General features: G+C 31.5%; 1 protein-coding gene and 1 long non-coding RNA gene across 2 annotated transcripts in view; one reads left to right on the forward strand and one right to left on the reverse strand.

Annotated features, from left to right (window-relative positions):
• The window catches only part of LOC142333227 (uncharacterized), a 141,502-nt gene that overhangs the window by 78,348 nt on the left and 39,117 nt on the right, over window positions 1-24,037 (reverse strand). Inside the window, exon 3 of the long non-coding RNA XR_012758558.1 lies at window positions 18,563-18,875. This is a non-coding gene — a long non-coding RNA (uncharacterized LOC142333227). The remainder of the gene's footprint in view (window positions 1-18,562; window positions 18,876-24,037) is intronic.
• LOC142333226 (uncharacterized) overlaps window positions 1-24,037 on the forward strand; it is an 89,594-nt gene that overhangs the window by 40,696 nt on the left and 24,861 nt on the right. Inside the window, exons 2-4 of the mRNA XM_075380213.1 lie at window positions 12,235-12,367; window positions 19,101-19,206; window positions 23,101-23,313. Of these exons, the coding sequence (XP_075236328.1) occupies window positions 12,235-12,367; window positions 19,101-19,206; window positions 23,101-23,313 (452 nt within the window). The remainder of the gene's footprint in view (window positions 1-12,234; window positions 12,368-19,100; window positions 19,207-23,100; window positions 23,314-24,037) is intronic.

The raw sequence follows: 24,037 nt of genomic DNA on the forward strand, positions 1-24,037 counted from the left end.
CATCGCACTCTTGGAAGAGGAAGACAGACACTGCTGGCTACAACATGACGGTGCGACATCGCACTACGCATGTTCGACTTCTGATTTCGTTGAGGAAGTTTTTGGTAATCGTGTTATCGGTCGAGGCTTGTGGCCACCAAGATCTCCAGATATGATTGCGGCGGATTTTTTTCTACGGGGTTATCTCAAAGAAAAAGCCTACAGCAACAAACCAAGAACACTTGAACGATTGAAAGTCAATATTGAACAAGCTGTATTAAATATCCAGCCACAAACTTTGAAAAAAGTAGCAAGAAACGCTGTAAAAAGAATTGAAGCTTGAATTCAAGAAGGCGGCCACTTCCAACATTTACTCTAAATGTAAGGTAATGGATGGTAATAATAAAAATTACATTTATATTTACACATGCCTTTTTATTATTTCAATACCTACCAATATAAAGTTGGGTTGCGTTTTATATGGGACACTCTGTATATAGTCTACTTAATCGAACATATGTAGTGCGTTGTACTCTGAAAATCAGTGCGTTTCTGGCTTTGAAATACTGAGGGCGCCGAAAGAAAAAAGTTTAAAAAAAAATAAAAAAATTTGATTTGTACATTTATAGGCTTAAGATTCCAGATGAGTTTTGAAATTTCAGTAAGATATTAAAATCATTCGCTACGTTATATTGTACATATCGTAATGTAATTTTAATATGAATTCTGTACATGTAATAGTACATACCCTATAAAATATATATATATATATACATATATATATATATATATATATATATATATATATATATATATGTGTTTGTGTATATCAAAAATACATATTTACTTAAAAATAATCTCTTGGGTTAACCAATCAACTATACAAACCTATAAATTAAATTCATTATGTTTCACTCAGAATTCTCTAAGTTTCTTCAAGTGATAATTCATATTCATACACACATCATAAAGAAATCTCTTGCATACTAAGAAATTAACTGATTTACCCATCCTAGATAATAATATTTTATCCCCACTCTTGTAATAGACCTCCTACTCACGCATGACTCATTTACCTTTAGATAATTACATGTATCTCTTTATATAATCTGATTGCTATTTCCTTTGTATTGAAACCTTTAAAATGCACATATTTTTCTCAAGAATTACAAACATTAAACATTATTTCCCTCAAAAATAAATTTATAATATAAATATACAATCTTTTAAATTAGATTAATATATATGTTGTTTAATCCGGCTATGTCCGGATTCTGGTCAGCTTTGTCCTCAAAGCTGACCAGAATCCGAATATTTTAAGTGAAACATTATGTATTTAATTTATAAGTTTGTACGGTTGATGGTGTTAACCTAAGAAGTTAATAAAGGTAATATTTTTAAGTAAAATATGTCTTTTTATTATATTTAATTCTATCTAATCAAGAGGAAAATAAAATTAAATAAATTATATAAGTGCGACCTTCTTACATAACAGATATGACTAACTCTATATTATGACAACCAGTTGTGATTTTTAAATTTTATAAATTTGCATTCTATATAATTTAATTTTAATGATCTAAAACTGAAGAATAATTTTTCCTGAGGATGGTCGAATGACCGAAATTACTAGAAAAAAGAACCCGGACGAACTGTTGGTAAGATTGAATTTCATTTATTTATATATAAATAATATTATATACCAACTGTGCCATGTTTAAAAAACTTAACTTAAATAAATTACATTTAAGTTAACATTCATATATATATATACGTACAGGTACTTGGGTGTATAACAACTTTATTTATTGGTTTATATTTATATAAATTGCCCTATATCTTTGCTGATAATTTCTATAATTATTTCTGATAATTATATCTCAGGCTGATCCCTGATCTTCAGAAATGGCTGTACCGAAAACAGGGTAAACTGGGTTATGAGTCGACCCAGTTCCGGATGTTTTAAGGCAGACTTATGCGCGCGGACATTAAAACCCTACGAGGAATGTGATTTTTACGGGGAGGAAGATGTCGCAGAACATACAATATTCATGTAGGATCGGTTCCTGCAGCTTATGGAAAAGCACGCCGAAGAGAATTCGGTGTGCTTATCCAAGAGGACATCACTGAAACTAAGCTGCAGACCGAACAATCAAGGCACGCGGTATATACGATATTGGTTAACATCATCTGAGCAAAGATGAGGGAAGAAGTGCAGAAGTGAATAATTCATCCAGAATCTCTTGCGGCTATGTTCATATTAAAGCAGGTCCGACCCCAAAGTAGAGTAACTATAAAAAAAAGATCCCTTGGGCCATGTTCCAAGGGTTAGTATTCTTGTAATTACCAATAAAACTTTTCAGTTCTTGAGAGCCCTAATTTTTTTTTATCGTTTACCAGTTTTAACCTTTTCTGGATTATCTTTTTTGTATCTTGTATTGATTTTCTAGAACTATTTATTTATTTTTTTTATTAATGAATTACGCAAAAGCTCTAGCTTGTAGCTGGAGTGTAGAATTTTTTAGCGTACGAAAAATTCCATGCCTGACCGGGATTCGAACCCGAGACTTTTGGATGAAAGGCCGAAACCGCCACGGAGATCGATTTTAATCAATCTTTCTCGTCTCATATACATTGCAACCCGTCACCACTCCTATTCAGAATTACTCTGATTACACTTTTATTCTCGTTCAATCTTTCATTAACTATTCATTTTTATTTTTCCGGCAAACATTTTTCTTTTCTGTTTAGCCTCCGGTACCACCGTTTGGTATTACTTCAACGGATGACATATATGAATGTAAATGAAGTATAGTCTTGTACAGTCTCAGGTCGACCATTTCTGAAACGTGTGGTCAGTAAAACCCGACCACCAAGAACACCGGTATCCACGATCTAGTATTCAGATCCGTATAGAATTAACTTGCCTTTACTAGGATTTGAACCTTAGAACTCTCGACTTCGAAATCAGTTGATTTGCGATGAAGAGTTCACCACTAGACCAACCCCGGTGGGCAAACATAGCTTTCCTTTTCTTTTTTCTGTTTAGCCTCCGGTAACTACCTTTCAGATAATACTTCAGAGGATGAATGAGTGTAAATGAAGTGTAGTCTTGTACAGTCTCAGTTCGACCATTCCTGAGATGTGTGGTTAATTGAAACCCAACCAGCAAATAACACCGGTATCCACGATCTAGTGTTAAAATAACTGACTTTACTAGAACTTGAACGCTGGAACTCTCGACTTCCAAATCAGCTGATTTGGGAAGACGCGTTCACCACTAGACGAACCCGGTGGGTTGGGCAAACATAGCTAGAATAGCTATATTGAATGGGAAAGAATGGTAAACATATCAAAAATGGACACTCGGAAATTCTTAAATTACAGAAAACTTTTCTATACTTTAGATCCGGGGTTTAATTTTAAAAAAAAAACATAAAAAAATAAATAGGCATTTCTTGATAGCTCTATATACATATACATACATATATATATATATGTTTATTTTTAGTTCTCTTTTTTTATTATATATATATATGAAATATAAACTTTCAAAAGATCTTTGAAAAATATTTTAACCGAAGGGGAGATAGAGCCCAAAAAAAAAAATATGTATCTCAATTTTAAGAGGTGGGGTTGATTTTTTCTTTGGATTATTTATATATGCATTGTACGTAACAAATTTGCTTTAATAAGGTTTTTCTAAAATGCCTCTGAAGAAAATCGAAATTGTTTTTTTTTTGTGATATCGCCCTTAACTAATTTTGAAAAGCAATTAATATAATCAATAACCCATTTACAGAAATATTTAAGAAAAATCTGAAGAAAATCGATTCGATCGATCCACACACATGTTATTTTTGGTCTGGACCATTGATTCTCAAACTTTCTCGCCCACCGCCCACATTGAGAATCAAAAATGTCCTAGTGCCCCCAAAATTTTTAAATTAACCATCTGTTAAAAATTAATTGCAATTGCTGTTTTTAAGATGCGGTTTTAAAAACAGCAGTTGAAGGGTTTTGATCTAGCTTAATAACATATTGTGAGGTCTTTAATGTAGCGTCGTAGTTTTTGGATTTTGTTAACTTTGTGCAGAAGTATTGAAATCTTTAATGATTGAAACTGTAACATGATCTCGGGTTAAGCTGAGAGCGGGTGATTCCTGTTGCAGTCTCAATCTTTAAAAATTTCAATACCTCGGCACAAAATGATCAAAAGCCAAAACTTCCAGCACTACATTAAAGACCTCACAATTTGTCATTAAAGCTAGATCAAAACCCTTTAATTTCCATATTTATTTGTATCAATACGTTGCTTAGATCAGGAGATAGCAGCATTAAAGACAAAAGTGGCCTTTTCTCTTTAAAGTGGAATATTTCGGTTCAGAAAAATCGTAATTTTATTCTGAACCGACAAAATTTTTTATTTTTTATTCTGACATACAAAAAAAGAAATTAGAGCTAGTCTTAAGCTTTTAAACGGGTTTAATGCAGTTTACTGAAAAAAATTCGTTTCCTCCATGCGTTCGATCAAACACAAAGAACTTTCGAATTTTTAAAACTTCTCTTCCCACTGATTTTTTTTAATTTGATGATTTTTTAAATCTGAAGTATACTGTCAAAAAGTAGCGTATTCAAGCTTTATTCTTTTTTTTATTTGTCTCTAAGCCTCTTTGTTTTCTTGCAAATTAAAGTAGTTTGAATACAATAATTTTTTATCATAAAATATAGGTGTCCCTTTAATTTTTTATACTAGTGTATTTAACTTTAGCTTGAAATAACAGGAAAACATAATTTTTGCCTTTTTTTAATCAGCCTTTGCCTTCCTACACCGCCCGAATACCTCCAATTTTCTATGGGCCTTCTACCACCCACCCTGACGGCCTCTATCGCCCAAAAGGGGGCGTTTTCGGTTACTTTGAGAACGAGTGGTCTAGATGGACTAGTTGGATCCTAAAACGTAGAGAATTGAAAATAATCTGATCACCATACTCTCCACTAATATATCTATTCTAATATATATAGCAGCTATATTTACCGGGAAAGTAAAAATTATTAACTCATGAAATGTTAGATAATATTATATTTTTTCTGAATAAAAAAACTACTTTTTGTCTATCAAACATATGACAACAAAGATCTATAATTTACTATAGTAATGAAGAAGAAGAAATTTATAAAATAAACACAAAGATACAGTTGAGTGAAGATTTTAATGTGACCCAATTTAATTCCGATTTCCTTTCATTCCTTCACTCAACGGAGTCAAAACATTTATTTTTAGTTTGACTTTGTATACTATAGTTTATGACAGAATAAAATACAGACCCGTTCGTTTTAGATAAGTAACAAAAGTAAACTAAACACAACCGTCATCATTACAGTCAACAATAATAATAATAACAACAACAAGAACAGAACGGTAAATTTACGAACTTCCTTTCTTAGACTATTACTTTGTTCCACTATTACAAATAACACTGACACAATAGTGTTTTTTATTTTTTATAGTCCATTTACGTCTACACGATGAAAAAACAAATACAATATAATAAACCACACAGACACTGACTGGTTAATGATAGACATCTGATGACCTACACTTGATAATATCAAATAATAGTTACAGAAATACCTTTATTTAGACGTAAATAATAATTTAAAGTGTAAAATTCTTTCATTTTTGCCCACTTTCATCGCGTCAAAATCTAGTAAAAAAATTATATCTTTGACAGTACTACAGAGAAAAAAAGAATATAATGGGTCTAGTAAAATGTAGTTAACGATTTTTTTCACTGTAATATGATCTGAGAAAGTATTTACGAGACAATCCTTACATATAAAGGAATCTGGATCCCCTTTCATGAATTACTAAATTTTAGTTACATTTCATAAGAAAGCTACCTATTGTAATGGGTACCATGATTCGACTTCCGGAAAATTTCGACATATCTTCGCGTTTCACACATCCCCCAGAATCGTCAGTTCATTATCTATATATATATATTTCACTTGTGGATAGGATAACTGCCGTAATTTTATGCCAATCACTTTCAAATTGATACATAAAATATAACGACCAAAAATCTCGGTCGAGTTCGTTAATGGATAAAATTGGACCATGGGGATGGAAATAGGAGGGCTTTTTTGAAAAAAAAACAAAATATCACTATAATTTTCTTATTAAGTAAAATATAGAATTCGTTTAAAGTTCCTACTACTTCTTGGATAAGGGCCTAAAACTTATATAAACAAATTTTTTTGATAGCACCAACCATTGGCCCAGGGGGGTGGAAAAAATTGGGTTTCGAAGACAAAAACAAACATACCTTCCTTAATAGGGACAGTATCGAATCGATTTAAAGTGGTCGTTAGTCCTCTAAACATTACCTAAAAATTTTGTCTGAAACAATTTTTGATTTGATCAACCCTTACGGCAAGGGATGACCAAAATGTTGCTGGAATTGTAAGATGGGATTTGTATAATGACCATTGTCGTATTGAGTAAATTTGAAGTTTTTCTTAACAGTTAAAAATCTTTTTTATCCCCTACTTAACACCGGTGACCTCCGTCTTCCGGCGTGCCGAAAGGAATTTTTATTGTATTATGGTTAATCTCCATTTCCTCCTGGAAAAAATGATTAGCCTCTTCCGCCGGCAGTAAATGTAAAACACAATTTTCCGGAACGGTAATCTACACCCAATAAGGAATGTTTCTTGAAGTAACTGTTTGTATTTCGTACGATCACCTCGGGAGCACGTCCACCGATCACGAGCTCTCATATAAAAAATGATTTCGTGATTACATTGACATATGTGAGAGTTGTTGATCAAAAGAAAATTTCTTTTGAATAACTAATAGGATTTATTAACCGTAAGATGGTTTGATAAATCAACTGAATATGTACTTCCACGTAATTCTAACAATAATTAATAATTAAAAATAATTTATAAAGATAACTAATGATGGGACGTGAGAAAGAATATCTATGGATTACAATCTAACAGTACTCTAATTGAACAAACACACGCGCACACACACACACACACAATTACAATATTGTAACCTAAAACAACTTAACCTAGTTAATAAGAAATGTCTATCATTACTAAAAAAAAAATTGTACATATTATTGATGTTCGATATGTAGGTCACAGCGTTCTTAATAGCCAACGCATTCACGCGAGCATATATGACACGGTATACGGAAGTACTGTAGAACTGTAATTTATGGTTAAAATGTCGTGTCTGCCACTGACATGACGACGCATTAAATCTATTGTTTAAACGTGTTTTGTTTAGGTTAATACAATAATGCGTTTGCATTACAATAACGATTCGCTATTGTTTTTAATATGTTAACAAGATTGCTCCACGCATATATTATTTTGCCACAAACTGGCTTAAAATAATAAAAAGTTTCGCAACGTTTTAAATTTTCAAAATAATATACCAAGAGCTATGTACGATTTTTTCGTCAACTAGGTAAATGGAAAAATTATATTGGAAATTGTGGGGGTACCGAAAGTATTTCAAATTCCGACGGGCAGATACGTAACTAGGGATCAAGAGCCCCTGGGAAGAGTAAAACTGCAAACAAATTTTTTTTCTGTATATCACCAGAAATATCCGTCGTATGTTTGCAAAAAATCTTGTTTGTTTTTTCAAATCCTACAATAAATTCTTTTCCCTTAACAAGTTTTTTTTTGTGTGAAATCAATAGCTTTTGCAAAATAATGAGAAAAACGCATAAAAAGTAGTAATTTTTTTGTCTTTAATTAAAAAAAACAACTGATTTTTTTCAAACGGTTTTCATTGAAAATGTCTGCCAGTTTAAATGGAGTTCCTATACGGTTCCCTGATAACAAATCCTGAAGAGCAGACACGTAAGAGAGAACCAAGGGCCCCCGAGCAGCGGTAAAGTTGTAAAAAATCGTTTTTATCCGTATATCCCAAACATCGGTTGAAGAAAATCCTTTAGAACAAATTTTGTTTGTCTTTCCAAGCTTTACGTTTTCTCTATAATACATTTTTTTAGAAATTAATAATTTTTTCAAAAATGAGAAAAACTCATAAAAATAGTATTTTTTACTTTTCATTGCCAAAGAAATTTAGTCCAAATAACACGTTTAAAAGTAAATGTCAATCATGCAAGTCTAATTCTACCTTAAATATTAAAATAAATTGCTCAACAAAATTCATAATATCATTAACAAAATCCTTTAGGTTAAATAAATTTAGGGCATCACAGTGAACTTCATTTACAATTATTAGTTACCGATATACAATATTATCTACACAAATAAAAATGTAAATTTTTGTTTCTTCAAAATCTTAAAATCTTCGAAAGTTCTTCACCGATTGCTTAGAAATTTGGACACAACATTGCATTCGAATACGCGTGTGTTTTTATATACGTACTATTTATAAGATGTCACACCTGTTACAGGTAAAAACATGCTTTTTTTTTTAAAAAACAGTGCTATCTGTTGGACGTAAAAGAAGTACACGCTACACTAAATATTTTACGATTCCATTTCAATGTTTCCAATATGTGTTCGCTATAGACTAAAAAACTACTGAACCGATTTACGCGCGGGGAAAAATCGGAAAATGGAATGAGGGAAAAATCGAAAAAGGTAAAAAAGGGAAAATGGAAAAAAGAAAAAGGGAAAGAGGAAGAGGAAAGATAAATCGGGGAAGGAAAGGGAAAAACGGGATAAAAGGAAAGAAGAAATGGGGAAAGGCAATATGGTAAAATGAAAACTGGGAAAGGGAAAGTTTAGATTTTGTGAAGTTCCGTAATGTTAATGTTTTATCAAACTTTCAATTGTGTTTATTTAATCTACATATATACTCAAATCTAGCAACAGCGAAAGATTGCGGGGTCTGCTATTTGTATAATAATTTTCTTATGAGATATGCAGGCATCGACTGCTACGGTCATTTAGCCGAAATGGAAATTTGTAGCGTATGAAAACCGCTATGCCTGACCGGGATTCGAATCCAAGACCTCCGGATAAAATACTGAGACGCTACCACTAACGCCACGAAGACCGACAATAATAATTTTAATACTCACAAGTTTCTAGTATGATGACGAAAATTTGTGTACGTAACAATTTCTTAATTTTTAAAGCTTAATGAGGAACTGATAAATAAATTTTCCAATTTAAAACCAATTTCAGGAGAGAAGTAGAAATCAAATGAATCACTACACAGATGATTCAAAAAGGACTTCCGACTTTAAAAGCATGTAAAAATTTATGGAGATAACTTACAGATTCGGAGACCTTGTATCATTTCATAAAAAACACATCAAATTTTCACCCAACATTCACTTTGGTTCGATGTAGCTTTCACTTGTAATGCGACATATATGCCACCTGAAGTCGATTTCATTCCAGACTGTAGCCAGCAAGTCGGGTGTTACGTCTGCAGATGCGGCATTAAATCGAAGTCAGCAGGTAAAGGTGGTACATATAACCCGATCTTTAATGAAATCCCACAAGAAAAAATCTAGCGGGATCAAATTTAGGTAGCGAATTGGTCATGCAAATGGACTTTCACGACAAACAGACCGACCTGGGATTCGAGTATCAAAAAAATCTTAGACTTCTAAGTGGTAGTGATGTGGTACCCCATTTTGCTGATAGTAATGGCATCCATCTTGGGGTGGACGCCATCCATTGGATTATTTGGTAAATAATCAAAAATTAAAAAGAAACAATTATACACGAAAAGAAAGATAACATGAAAAAATACTCGTATATCTAAAAAAAAAGTCAAGAAGATGAATATGAAGAACAAGAAAATGTTAAGAACAAGGGAAGAATAAGAAAATTAAGAGATGATAAATTTAGTTTCGCATTCGAAACTAAACTGATGTTCTGCAATCCTTTACGCCTCTTTTATACTGCTGAAAGCACGACGTGTTCAAACGTATCATATGCATGTTCGAACACGACGCTCTCACAGGGAATATTATGCAAGTAGACCAAATTACAAGGAGTACTAACACATCAAGTTGGAACCTGTAAACTGTTCATGTTTGTACAATTCTTATATGCATCTTCATACCAGTCATCAACGTAGATAAATAGTCATATAATAAATTTTTTAATTTATTATATAACTGAGTAATGGCGTCCATCCCAAGATGGGTGCCATTACTCAGTTAGACGATGGTTGTCAATCATCATCCTCTAACTAAGGAATTAAAAATATTTGAAGCATGTCCAGATAAACGATACCATTTACAGCTGCTTTCTGGAAGAACAACAACCTGTCTCGACGAAGGTTTGGTGCCAAGAGTAAATTGTATGCTTATTAAGAGGCTCCCTACCGTACTCGAACGAAACGAAAATACACATCGAGCATGTTCCGCACCAATAAATGAATCCATTTATAACAACAATGGTGTCCAAATTCGGTACTAATAAATTAGACGAGTCAAAACTAGATGTGTTATGCTATGAAATGAGACCTCAACCTAATCTTTATGTTATTTCAACAAATTTTTATATGCTTTTAAATTGATGAAGTCCTTTTTAAATCACCCGGTATTTTCATATCTTTCCGATAAATAAACTGCTAATATTCGTAAAATAATTACTCTAATTAGCTGCGCCCATCGATTGATTTATAATGGTTTAATGAGAATGCTAATTATTATTAATGGTCTATATAGTTTTTCTAAGTAGTGTACATTAACATTTAATAAAGAAAAAAAAGATTGTAGAGCATGGAAAAACAATCAAAATTTGTTTTAAACTTTCTTTCATCCGACGCATTATTCTTGAAATATACAGAAAAAACTGATTTTTTTTTTCAACTTTACTCTGGCCTTTCTTTCTTTTTCCTGTTTAGCCTTCGGTAATTACCGTTCAGATAATACTTCAGAATATGAATGAGGACGATATGTATGAGTGTAGTTTTGTACAGTCTCAGTTCGACCATTCCTGAGACGAGTGGTTAATTGAAACCCAACTACCAAAGAACACCGGTATCCACGATCTAGTATTCAAATCCGTGTAAAAATAACTGATTTTACTAGAACTTGAACACTGGAACTCGGGACTTTCAAATCAGCTGATTTGGGAAGACGCGTTCACCACTAGACCAACCCCGTGGGTTAACTTTACGCAAGCCTGGGGGCCCTTAACCCGTCGGGTTGGTCTAGTGATTAACGCGTCTTCCCAAATCAGCTGATTTGGAAGTCGAGAGTTCCAGCGTTCAAGTCCTAGTAAAGCCAGTTATTTTTACACGGATTTGAATACTAGATCGTGGATTCCGGTGTTCTTTGGTGGTTGGGTTTCAATTAACCACACATCTCAGGAACGTTCGAACTGAGAATGTACAAGACTACAGTTCATTTACACTCATACATATAATCCTCATTCCTCCTCTGAAGTATTATCTAAAACGGTAGTTACTGGAGGCTAAACAGGAAAAAGAAAGAAAGTATAATTTGAGGCCTGGGGGCCCTTGATCCTCACCTATGTGTCTGCCCTTCAGAATTTTGATTATCAGAGAACCGCATAGATCTCCATAAGAATTGGCAGACATACCCAATGAAAACGTTTTGAAAAATCAGTTTTTTTTCGGAAAATAAAGACAAAAAATTAGTGTTTTTTTATGCGATTTTCTCATTTTTTATACACTAAAAAAAAGTGTTTAAGGAAAAAATTGTGCAGCTTAAAAAGACAGACAAAATTTGTTCTAAACTTTTTTTTTTTATCCGAAGCAAATTTCTCGACATATAAGGAAAAACTGATTTTTTGCAAGTTTATCTCTGCCAGGAAGCCCTCGGTCCTGAGTCACATGTCTGCCCGTCGGGATTTGAGACACTTTCGGTACACCCCCCCCCCACTATTTCCAATATAATTTGTTAATTTACACGATTGGTGGAAAAATCGTATCCAGCTCTACGACTATAATATTTTGGACGCGTTCTATTTAGTTTCATACGATGGTAAATTTATATATATATATATATATATATATATATATATATATATATACACACACACAACTGTATAATTCACTACGGTTTATTTGCAAAATATATCTATTTGTAGATATATTTTTAAAACTATACTAGTCGCGCTACGTCTTATCTTTAGTCACAGTAAAAGAATTCAAGATTTTTTGTAATTCATTCTAATTTTCTTTTAATTTTTCTGATTAATAGATACAATTCCGTTACATAGGTATATTATTAATTAATATAAACATTCTTTCTGTTAAACCAGGTTGGAAAGGAGGTACAAGATGGGCAAGTCCTGAAATGGAAGCATTAGATGAAAGGCGTGATGCTGAACTACTGAAAGCGGTACAAGAAAGTGTTGCAGCTTGGGAAAGACGACGGCATCATCATAATCACAGGTTAAATATTTTAATGAATAAAAATGAATAATAATTGAAACAGACTAGTCGGTCGGACTCGCTTCGTTTGGCCAACCGTTATATATATATATATATATATATATATTGTTCATATCAAGAAGCTTGGTGCTTATATACTTGTTTATATTTATAAAATTTCAAAAAAACTTATGTCTACAATATTTTTTTTAACAAAATGTAAAAAAATAAGTATAATAAATGTTAATGTAAACAACGTACTGTTTGTAGTACCCGATAGTTGTTAGTTCAATTTTTTCCGCTAGATGGTAGCGCTTCATTCAAAATAAAAATGTGAATACAAACAAACCAACGCAACATGTTTTTTTATTGGAGAGAGGGCTTTCTTAAAGCCCTCATGCAATAATAAATATTGCACTTTTAACAACACGGTTAAAACATTCCCCACTGTACCTTATATTTATTTTACCATAATACTACGAAAAAACAAATAAATGCCACGAAACGAATTCACTACCATATAAATATTCCTAAAATTAAGGTGACCTCATTCAATATATCTCATGTTAAATTCAAATTTTTTATTTTCCCGGCTGTAGGTGTATATTCTGTTGTAGCAATAACGGGAAAGTATATATCAAAAAATTATTTTTAAAATTGGTATTTTTTTTTTTCTGCCTTACATTGACATTAACAAAAATTAAAAAAAAAAAAATTAAATATTGGGCTGTGTTTGGCCTTATAACTATGGACACCGTCCGATTTTCTTTAAACTTGGTAGACATATACTATCTTTGGGGGGAAAGAATGTATTATATTTTTGCAAAAAAATTTGAAAAAGGATAGAGATGTTTTGGCCAAAATAAAATTTCAGATTTTTACTGGGACACTATAGCCAAAAATCTTTTGTTGCAAAAGTTTACTTTTTTTTATCAAAATTGCAAATTACCAAAAATGTTTATTTAATATTAATCCCCTATCTAATAAATGATTATATATATTTTTTTCTTTCTTTTTTTAGCTATATCTTGCTTCAGAAAATGGAAGTTTTTCCTCATTATTTTTTACATCAATACGCCTTCAAAAAAATATAAATTTTTTTTTCACATCTCACACCATAATATTCTTTTAATTTTTAAAAAGTTTAGACGTCTTTAAAATCACACCGAAATATACCGGTACAAGAACAGAAATTTGTAGCGTAATGAAAAGGTCTATATCGTCCTGCTTTAAAAACTCCCTAACTATTAGTCTCAGAAACATAAATCACGTGTTATTTTATAACTTACAAGGTCAGCTCGCCGATAAGACTTTGAGTTTGTGTCACTGATAAGCGGGTTGGCGGTGAGGGGGCACAACGTAGATCGGCCAAAATTGACGCTCTCGCTCATTTCCATTCAGTGTAGCTCACAACATAAGACGTGATAGCGCGGTAATTCATGTGTTTGTCGAGATAGAGCGATTTAAGTAACAATAAGTGTATTTTGGACAAATTTACGTGTAAAAAAATAAAGTAAACATCTAAAAGAATATAAAAATTCAATACATCAGCCTCAGCCCGCGCAAAAGCCAGCCGGAAATATAACTTACGCATATCGTTGGAAAGGGAAGGTTATGAGCCACGTACAGGTACCCCAATGTTTGATGCTTAGCGAGCGGGACTATTTCGGGAGCGTCGCAAAGCTGGCACGGCGCGTTCATGAACGACACCGACGGCGCCAAGCACCTCTACCGCTGTTTATTATGCCTTATATTTCTTACTTCTCATATCACAGACCAATGTTGAACAAAATCGTCGTCAGATAATAGTCGAAATAAATATCCTTAAAATTAAATTTAATACGCGTCAATGTCAATGCCTTGTTTTTATTTCAATCCAATACACTAAAAGTGACTCGCTGACATACAGACCGACCAATTTATTGGTAGAGTTGGCCAAATGAAGGAAATCAAATTTTCCATTGGAGACTTTCAGTTTTGTTAAAAAAAATACGATGGTAGTCAGTCTGTAGCTCGTAGGAACTTCATCCAAGGTCTGTAACGTTACACGTTAAACCAACGGCTATGAGCCCCGAAACAGCACCACCCGATTTTTTTTTTAAATTTAAATTCATCTTGTCAAGTTATCCGTTAAGTTTAAAATGTAAAAATCTTAATTTTTTGATAGTCCTTATTCTTCAGTATCTTTAAAAAAAAAAAAATAGCCAAAAATTTTCATCCTCTTCCTAGAACATTACAACTTTATTTATTTAGAATTATGGTTGTATCTTGGTATTTTTTAATCAATTTTCAAGTATCTTTTTTAAATTTATTATAAGTCAAGGATTATTCACTTAAAAATTAATTTTATCAGAATGCTTCCCCTCGAGTATTGAAGTCCACAAATTGAAATTTCCTAAAATGAAGAAAAGTATAAGGAAAATTTGCTATTTCTTATTTTAGTCTTTAATGAACGGGATGTTAGATTTATCGAAAACTTTACTTAAGCATAATTGTTGAGCTTAACCTACAGAGCGGGGAAGGGAAATTGATGGTTTTTAATCAATCATAAAATCACTAGTTTTTGCTTGGAGAAACGTTTATTGGAATATTCACATTTGTTATTATGCAGCATTTAATGATACAGATGTTTGAAAAATCACATCTTTCAAATGGTATCTGTTTTTGTTTACAGAAGGTTATAAGTGTTTTTGGAAATTAACCTCCACTCTTCCTGGCAGGTCTCTGTCAATTTTGACTATTTGTTGATGGATACTGTTTTTCAATTCATCTAATAAACAAGACTTATAGATGTGTAACTTGAGGTACCCCCGTCAAAAAATTACACACTGATTAATCTGAGGGCCGAGAGGATCACGCAACATCACCAGATCTAACACTATACAGTTGGGAAACACAAGTGATGAACATCCATTGAAGCTCGAGCTGTGTGTGACGTGGCAACAACCTGCTGAAACCACGACTCCGCCTTCTTAACTAAGGCACAAAAATAGTGTTTATCATCTCACTGTAACTTTCAGCATTAACAGTTAAGGTAACACCATTTTGGTAAAAAAAAATAAGCACCAATGACAAAACTCTTCCCCAACACGCACCAGCGCACCAAACAGTAACTTTTGGTTGTGCTGTGGTTTTTGGTGGATTCCTCGGAGATTCACGATTCATTGAAGATTCTCAGTAGCCCATTAGTGAAAATTTTGTTTGTTAACTGCATCAATAAGGTGAAAAAAAACTCGCTAATCAAGGCAATGTTTTCATTTTCTCATGAAGTGATAATATAGTGCGTACAAAGTTCAATCGCTGAGGGTAATTTGTTTCTTTCATCTCCTGCACAATCGCTAACTTGTTCGGATGAAAATGTAGTTCTTCATGAAAAATACCTCACCAAACGATTGCTGATCTGAAGTAATGCAGCATGTCGCCGAGCAGAACGACCTGGACTTTGTAACAATGCTCTTCAAACCTATTCCACATTTTCCGGAGTACATACTGTATGTGGGGTACCTGGTGGTTTGTTTTTCTCCAATGAGCATCTTGAACGAATATTATTAACCCAACGTAATACTGTCTTACAAGTGGGAACAAAATTATTTCGGTGGATTTTAAATGTGTTGAAACTCACGTTAAACTGCGGACATTGATTCACCATTCTTCATGAAACAGATGTGTGCAAAAACAAGGTATTCTAACCTCCACAGCTATATGATACCAACTAAAGGGAAAAATTCTGTGAACAAAGGAACCTCTCTCTCTTTCTCTTTTTTCCTGTTTAGCCTCCGGTAACTACCGTTTAGATAATTCTTCAGAGGATGAATGAGGGTGATATGTATGAGTGTAAATGAAGTGTAGTCTTGTACAATCTCAGTTCGACCATTCCTGAGATGTGTGGTTAATTGAAACCCAACCACCAAAGAACACCGGTATCCACGATCTAGTATTCAAATCCGTGTAAAAATAACTGGCTTTACACTAGGACTTGAACGCTGTAACTCTCGACTTCCAAATCAGCTGATTTGGGAAGACGCGTTAACCACTAGACCAACCCGGTGGGTTGTGAACAAAGGAACCAAATGGCCCCATTCTCACTGCTTTCCCCACTCCATCTGGCCAAATACTAACCGTTCCAAAAAAATCCTATTTCTCTCTGCTCCATCTGTACACAAGAATTTTTTTTAGAAATAATTTTCTTAAAATTTATTCCCCACCTCTAAAGAACATGTATTCTGTATTTCTGGCTCTAAACCTTTTAATTTTTATTATTAATAGCCAAGAAAATCACGCAATACTCTGTCATCTTTTTTTTCTACTAAGCATGTGGTATACTTTTTTAATCTTGAGAGAACCTATATGTTTTTAGTAGTTGACCAGTGTAACTCATTACAAGTGGCCTTTAATCATAAGTTTTATTTAACACGCATATCTAAACTAGAATAACATAAAATTCCATGTAAAAATAAAATTCAATACAAGAAAACATAATAATTTGAATTATAGTAGGAATATTTTTACAAAACAAAATTAAAAATTATTTCTGTACTATGTGAAAAGTGAAAAAAAAGAAAAAGATTAGACTTAAGTGTTTTAAATGAGAAAGGTCAAGATAACATTCACTTTGAAAGAAGATATGTGATGACAGCTTTCACTTTAATTTTCAAATCATGTTTTACAACCTACAGGATTTTAGCTGTTTCTATTATATATCACAGTCTAACTTAAAAAATAATTAATATTCAGTTTAAAAATTGCATCTTTAATAACATTTTTATTTATAAATGTTTTAAAATTCTTTAAGGAAAAAATGAAATGCTATTTATGTTTCTTAAATACAAGTATAAAAAAAATGATCATTAAATCATTTTTAGTTTTAATTTATTAAAAAAAAAAAAAAAAAAGTAAAATTATATTAGTTACTACAAAATAAAATTATTATGGAAACCATTTTTTGTGATGAGTACATACAAAAATAAGTCATTACTTGTCTATTCAGGAATCACTTTTGAGTTATTGGATTACCTATGAAACTCTTGAAACGAAGTTATTATTTTTAAGTTAATAAACTTCTTTACAGAATGGAGAAAGTCATTATGATATTTTAATTTCCCGCAAAAATTGGTACATTAATTTGTATATTCAGTCCAATCGTCCTTTTGATAATGCAGGAAAATTGTCCGACATCTTGTCAGGATGGTTTTTTCTGAGAAAGTGATGTTCAATACATATAGTAAACAGCATTATAGTATTGAACATTAGTTACTAATACAGTTTAATATCACTTGTCTTTCATTTGGGCTTAGAATCCTGATAGAGGAAGAGTATAAGGAAAACTACTTCACTTCTGATACATTCCTCAGTAAGCAAGACACGGTATGCTTAATATTCTTGAGAATGGTTGTACTGTTTACAGTAGTGACTTAAATCTTGTGTATTTTTAATATCTTTTTTAAACTATTGTCTAATACATCTGATAATTTTCTCCTTACAGTAGAGAAACCCAATGGTCTACTAGCTGTTGTTTTAATGGTCCATTAGCTAGCTGTCTGCTAGCTAATGGTCTACTAGCTGTAGTAGAACCGAAGAAAAAGGAAATAAATTGTTTATTTTGAAATAAAAGAAAATAGAAAACCATATTAAACGGTTAATAATCTTTTTTTACAAAAAATATTTCAATTTAAGATTTTTTTTCTACATAAAACTCTATGCCTAAACATATTTATGTTGAGCTAATATTTTTTGCACTTTACATATTATATCTCAACGAAAGAAATGTGATGAACAGAATGTATCACAACTTATTTTAAAAAAGTATTCATAATAGTGTTTCATATCTTACTGAATTCATCCTGTAGAGTTCGTTGCAGGATAAAAATATGTCTCATATTAAAATGGGATCCCTATAAAAAAAATGGAATCGACCAAGTAACCCCCATTGTTACTCAATTTATTTTCAGTTGAAAAACACGAAACAATTTTAAATAAATAAGATCTTAACAACATCTGTTTCGTGCTTTACTTAAAATATCTGCAAGGTGTGAAACTTGCTTTTCACAAAAAATACTGATTCAGGATATACTTTAAACAAAAGGAAAAAATAAAAGGACAAAATATTAAATCTACCCCTTTTGATAATTTTTTTTTTAGAATTCACATTCACAAAATCTTTTTCCTTACAGTTTCAAGCAATTTAAATTTAATCAAACAAAATTATGTGCAACTTACCCAGAAATTCTATTGAAATTTCAATTGGCATTTCTTTTTTCATGTAGCAGGAATAATTTCTTTTTGTAATTTACATCTGTTGATAATTTTATTACATAAAATTCAGGTAATAAGATGTAAGAAAAATAACATTTGAAACAATTTTGGAATTTTTATCAAAGTTGTTCTTCTAGGTAGTAAATAAGAACTAGTACCAGTACCAATGCTGAATAATTCAGCTACTCTTGTAAGAAGAAAACAAGTTGTTTGAAGGACTACAATTTAAGTCATGCAGTCTTAATTTTATACCAGAACAACATATGCAGGAGAAAACCTGTAAAAAAATAATGAATAAAATGTAATAAAAAAATAATTAAGGTTGTAGAATGCAACAGCTATTGTATAAAAAAACTTACAGAGAACTGATAAATGGAACACTCAAACCAGTCTGTCAATTTTCTGATGGTGGGAAAAAACACACAGTAGTGTTCCATTTTTCCATTTCATTTGAATGCAGAAATAAAATGAAAAACTAATTCTGCTTATTTTTTATTTACAGTAGACAGAAAAGAGCTGAAGCTGGGGTATGTTATGAAGGTATTGGTTGTTTTCGAGATTCAGGACCATATGGTTATATTGACATGTTACCTAGTTCACCGCAAGAGGTATTTATAACATTTTGTAACGTTAAATATTATATAAAATAATTACTTGTTTAAGTTCAAATAATATACTGTAATTATAATTCAATAGAATTGTATTATTAAAAATGAAATAACTCAATAAAATAAAGCAGTCTAACAACTTAACTCATTTAAACAACTTTCAAATCATAAACATTATATTTTTACAACCTTCAAATACAAGATGAATGAGAGATGATTTTGCTACTGAATATTAAATACATTTTTGTTTTCATAAAAAAAAGTGAACCAGTTCTTATCTACATCAACTATTTTTGGGTTAATTCCTAACAAAAGTTTTTAATTTTTTCATTAACCATTTAATTTATCTTCCACTGATTTAATTAATTGTGAAACAAGATACTCAAGGTTTAGTTATAAAAAAAAAAAATAGCTTAATCTTATGTCATTACTGCATTTGCTACTGTGTTTTCTTGTTAAATGATAAAATAAAAATTATGTTCACTATTATAAGAAGAAATGTAACTATATAAATCATGAGTGGAAGGTAAGTTAAGAAATCAGTCCTGGGAAACAAATCCTTCAAAACTCACACATTATTTTGTTCAAAGTTCTGATTTAATCATAGACTTGATTTCTAAAAGGTCATATGCGAGGTGTGGCTATTAAATAGCAAGACTAATGCTGTTACAGAAGAACTGCGCTTGCGCTAAATTCGTACAACTGACAGACAGTCTTCTCTTTCGACTATTGCCGCTCCACTCCAGTTTCTGTAGACATATTAGTCTGTCTGGCTGTGGCTTTCATTTGGGGATAAGATCTGTTTTTTGTTTTGCTGAAAAAATGATAAGTGTTTTATTAGAGCAAAGAATTGTTCTGAAATTTCATATGAAATTTGGAAAAACCACTACTAAAATTTATCTTTTATTAAAAAAGGTATATGGCAATGAATGTTTAAAATCTGCATTGGAAGGCCTCAACTTCACCGAGAGCTAAAAACACTCGAATGAGCCAATCAAAACTCAAAGCGATGATTGTTTTTTTTTTTATATTCATGGGATTGTGTACCTTCACAGGGTTCCTGAGGGAACCCTGTGAAGGTACACACCTTACCACACCTCATATCTAGAGAAACTTTCTTGATTTGAGCTATTGGAAGATTGTATTTCTTATTCATGAAATGATTGTACATGAAGTTTGTTCCATTTGTGGATCATTAGGACAGGATGTGTCTAGTTAAAAAACCAATACTAGAATGAGAGTTGGGAACAGTAATAATAACACTTTAATGTTAAAATATAATTTGGTCAACCAGGCCTTTATTTTCCAACTTACGTGGAAGGGTAGCACAAATCATCTGAACCACTTCAATTGTATAATCTTAGGAAAAATAATTAAAAAAATTTAGCAACTAACATTGTCTCCAAACAATTAGAAACTTTAAAAAATAATTATTTTCTTGGTTGAATGCCATTTTAATGAAATGTAATTTTAAATAATATAAATGGCATAATATAATTTAATCTCTATACAAATTTACAAAAGAGCAACCTATTGAGCTCAGCTTACAGCAGAGAAACCACGTTAACATTATTAACATCATGAAGACTGAAAATAACATCAACCATGTTACTGATGGTTTATTAATCTAAAGTTGGAGGATTATAGCAACAAAAATTATGTAATCAATTTCAAAATATATACAATGAATTGGTGATTAAGTTTGAACATCTGTGATACAACATATGCCAAGGTTATTATTGACTTGATTTGACTTGATTTGATGTGTTCAATATCTCACAAACTACTTTTGTAGAATGAATCTGGTTTTTTTAGATTAGAATAGTAGTTTTCCTTTTATTTGAATCAATAAAATATTTATTAATTTCCATAAAACTGGACCATTACATTAATATTACACAATACATAAGTAAGATAATGAAATATTTATAAATAAAGCATAACAGTTCTACAAATATTTTATAATTAAATCTGAAACAATTTAACAAAATATCAGTGTAAATGAAAATCATAGATATATCAATATCAATTATGCTTTTTTTTTTAATTTGTCAATAAAAAGTTATATTTTAATATTAATTATTAATGTAATTAATATTAAATCTTAGAATATTTTACATAATAAATATTACCTCATGGTCATTCAATATTTAAAGACGCAAATACCTGTGGAGGCAAAATAGTTGTAAGAGGGTTATGATACTTTTAGAACTGTAGTTTGGTAACCCTTTGTGATTTTTGATCAGCTGTTTGAGTAAAACTCTTTTGTTTATAACTTCATAATTTAATTTTACAACGGCAAGTTATTCTGAAGTTTACAAATTAGTTGAACAGCGTGCAATGATCAGGTTTTGCTTTCTAAAGTTGAAGAATCGGTTAAAATTTACTCTTGTATGACAAAACTGTATGGACAAAGTAGAATTGTAGACATTTTTACAAATGGGTAGACAAATTTAAAGACGGTCAAAATTGAATGACTGTTGAACACTGTTCAGGATGTTCAGTTGAAGTTTTAACTACACTCTTGAAACTTTCATAGACTCTCTCATCCAAGAAGATCAACGGTAATCTGTTGATCTTCACTTGATATTATAGCTGAAAAATTACAAGTAATTATCGGTACAGTTCATAACATTATCACCGGCAAGTTCAAGTACCATAAAACAAGTGTAAGGTTTCTAAGAAAGTTGACAAGATTTCACATGTGTACAGTGGTGAAATAATGGTATAAGCAGGAACATGATGCTTTTTACAAATAAGTTGTACTACACTTCATTTACACATGCATATCATCCTCATTCATCCTCTGAAGTAATACCTGATGGTGCTTCTGGAGGAAACCAGAAAAAGAAAAGGTTTTGAAACGTAGATTCACCATTATGAACTGGAATCAAAAAACATAGCATTTGTGTAACCAGATAAGTTCTATCAATAAAAAATACCAAACCTGACCATCAGCAGGAAGAATCATGGTGACAATCTTTTAGGATGCAAAAGGTTTTTGTCAATTTTCTAGAATATCAGCAAACAATACACAGTGCATACGACTGTAACATACTTATCAACAAAGTGAAGCCAGTATTATTAAAAAAAAAATTCCCTGGATTTCTGCACAAAGGCATCATTCTGCTTCACAATAACAATAGCCTCACACAACTAAGGTAATTCAAGAAACCATCAACAAATTGCATTTGGAAGTACTCCTTACCTCCTATACAGTCCTGATTTCTTATTTTTCCACTTGAATGGTCCACTCAAGAAGGTGCTACGTGGTAAAAAGGTTAATAGCATTGATGACGTCAAAAAAATGTACTAAACTGGAACTAATAAGACAAAGATCTCTTTACAACAAGCATAATAAGCTGTTTCAGATTTGGGATAAGTGTATTAATGTTGCTGGAGATTATGTTGTAATGTAAAAAAAAATGTTACAGATTAAATAAATCGTTTTAGCTCCAGATCACTTTGTGTCTTTAATTATTGAATGACTCCAATAAAATTTAAATTTAATAAAGGCACAGAGAACTCAAAAACGTGTAACTTTATTATCTGGGTGATTACTGTCGAAGAATTTCACCCCTGTGCAGATAAATAATGCACATGACCTTATTCACTTGAATAAAGGATATAATTATTAGATTTGAAAATTTTTCCAGAAGAACAATTTACAGTGTTTAAGTTATAAATAATTTTTAGCTTAAAAAAAAATTAATCTCTAGCTAATTACCTAATCTAGCCATGCTTTTTGAAGAGTTTTCTACCAACCGAGCTACTAAAGTAAAAAATCCTTTTAAAATGTGCAAATTTTACGATTTATATAAAACTTATTGACCTCATGACTTCAACTATCTTTTATGTCAAAAATAATAATTACTGTAATTTGTTTTTTTAAAGGTCAATACAAGATTTCTAATGTACAGTGCTAGAAAAAACCGAAGAGGTGATACACCATTATTAGATATAGGATTTGCTAATTTAACAGAAGTATACCAATGGGCAGGTAAAGCCTTTAATATATCAGCACCAACTAAAGTTATTGTACATGGTTTTGGTTCATCGTGTTCACATATTTGGGTTTATGAAATGCGTTCTGCACTTATGTCAGTGGTAAGTAAAATTTTATGATAGAAATTAAGAAAAAAAAAATTAAATGAAAGAGGAATTCTTTTTTTGTGGTTAGGCCAATAATGCAAATATCATGTCTTCGGTTTCATTTTTTTTCTACCAATATTCTTTTATTCTTTTTTTTCCCAGCCATTTCACTTTGGTATGTCCTTTTCCTTCCTCGCCATTTCAAACTCAACCTCATGTATTTTTTGTCTGAATATCTTTCCATCTTTCATTTCCTGTTCTTAGATCCCTAGGTTATGTAATTCTTTCTCCATTTGTTATAAGTACCTATCTATGGTTGCTCTTTCGTTCCCAGAATTTAATGAATACCAGTTTATTTAATCTCTTCATCCATTCTGTACACACGGCCCTGGGAATCTCAGTCTTCTTAGCACTTCTTCAATATCCTCTATTTGGATATGTTTCATAAATTATATAAATATATATTTACCACAAACTAACTTTTCTAAATAAAAACAACTTGAAAAATGTAGGTAGGGGCTTTAAATCATAAAAAATTTAGGCAAAAAATTCCAATTTGTCTGCTGATATACATTGTTGTCTTTTTAAGTAAAAAAAGCCATAATATATCTAAATTTAAAAATTTGATATCTCCTGCTGTGAGTAAAAAAGTACTACATTTTGAAAAATAATACAAAAGGAAAAAGTAAAACATTTACAAAAAGAAAATTTCAGTATATGTAATGACAAAAATCACTAT

Source organism: Lycorma delicatula, chromosome 12, assembly GCF_047948215.1.
Source record: "Lycorma delicatula isolate Av1 chromosome 12, ASM4794821v1, whole genome shotgun sequence".
Lineage (NCBI taxonomy): Eukaryota > Metazoa > Arthropoda > Insecta > Hemiptera > Fulgoridae > Lycorma > Lycorma delicatula.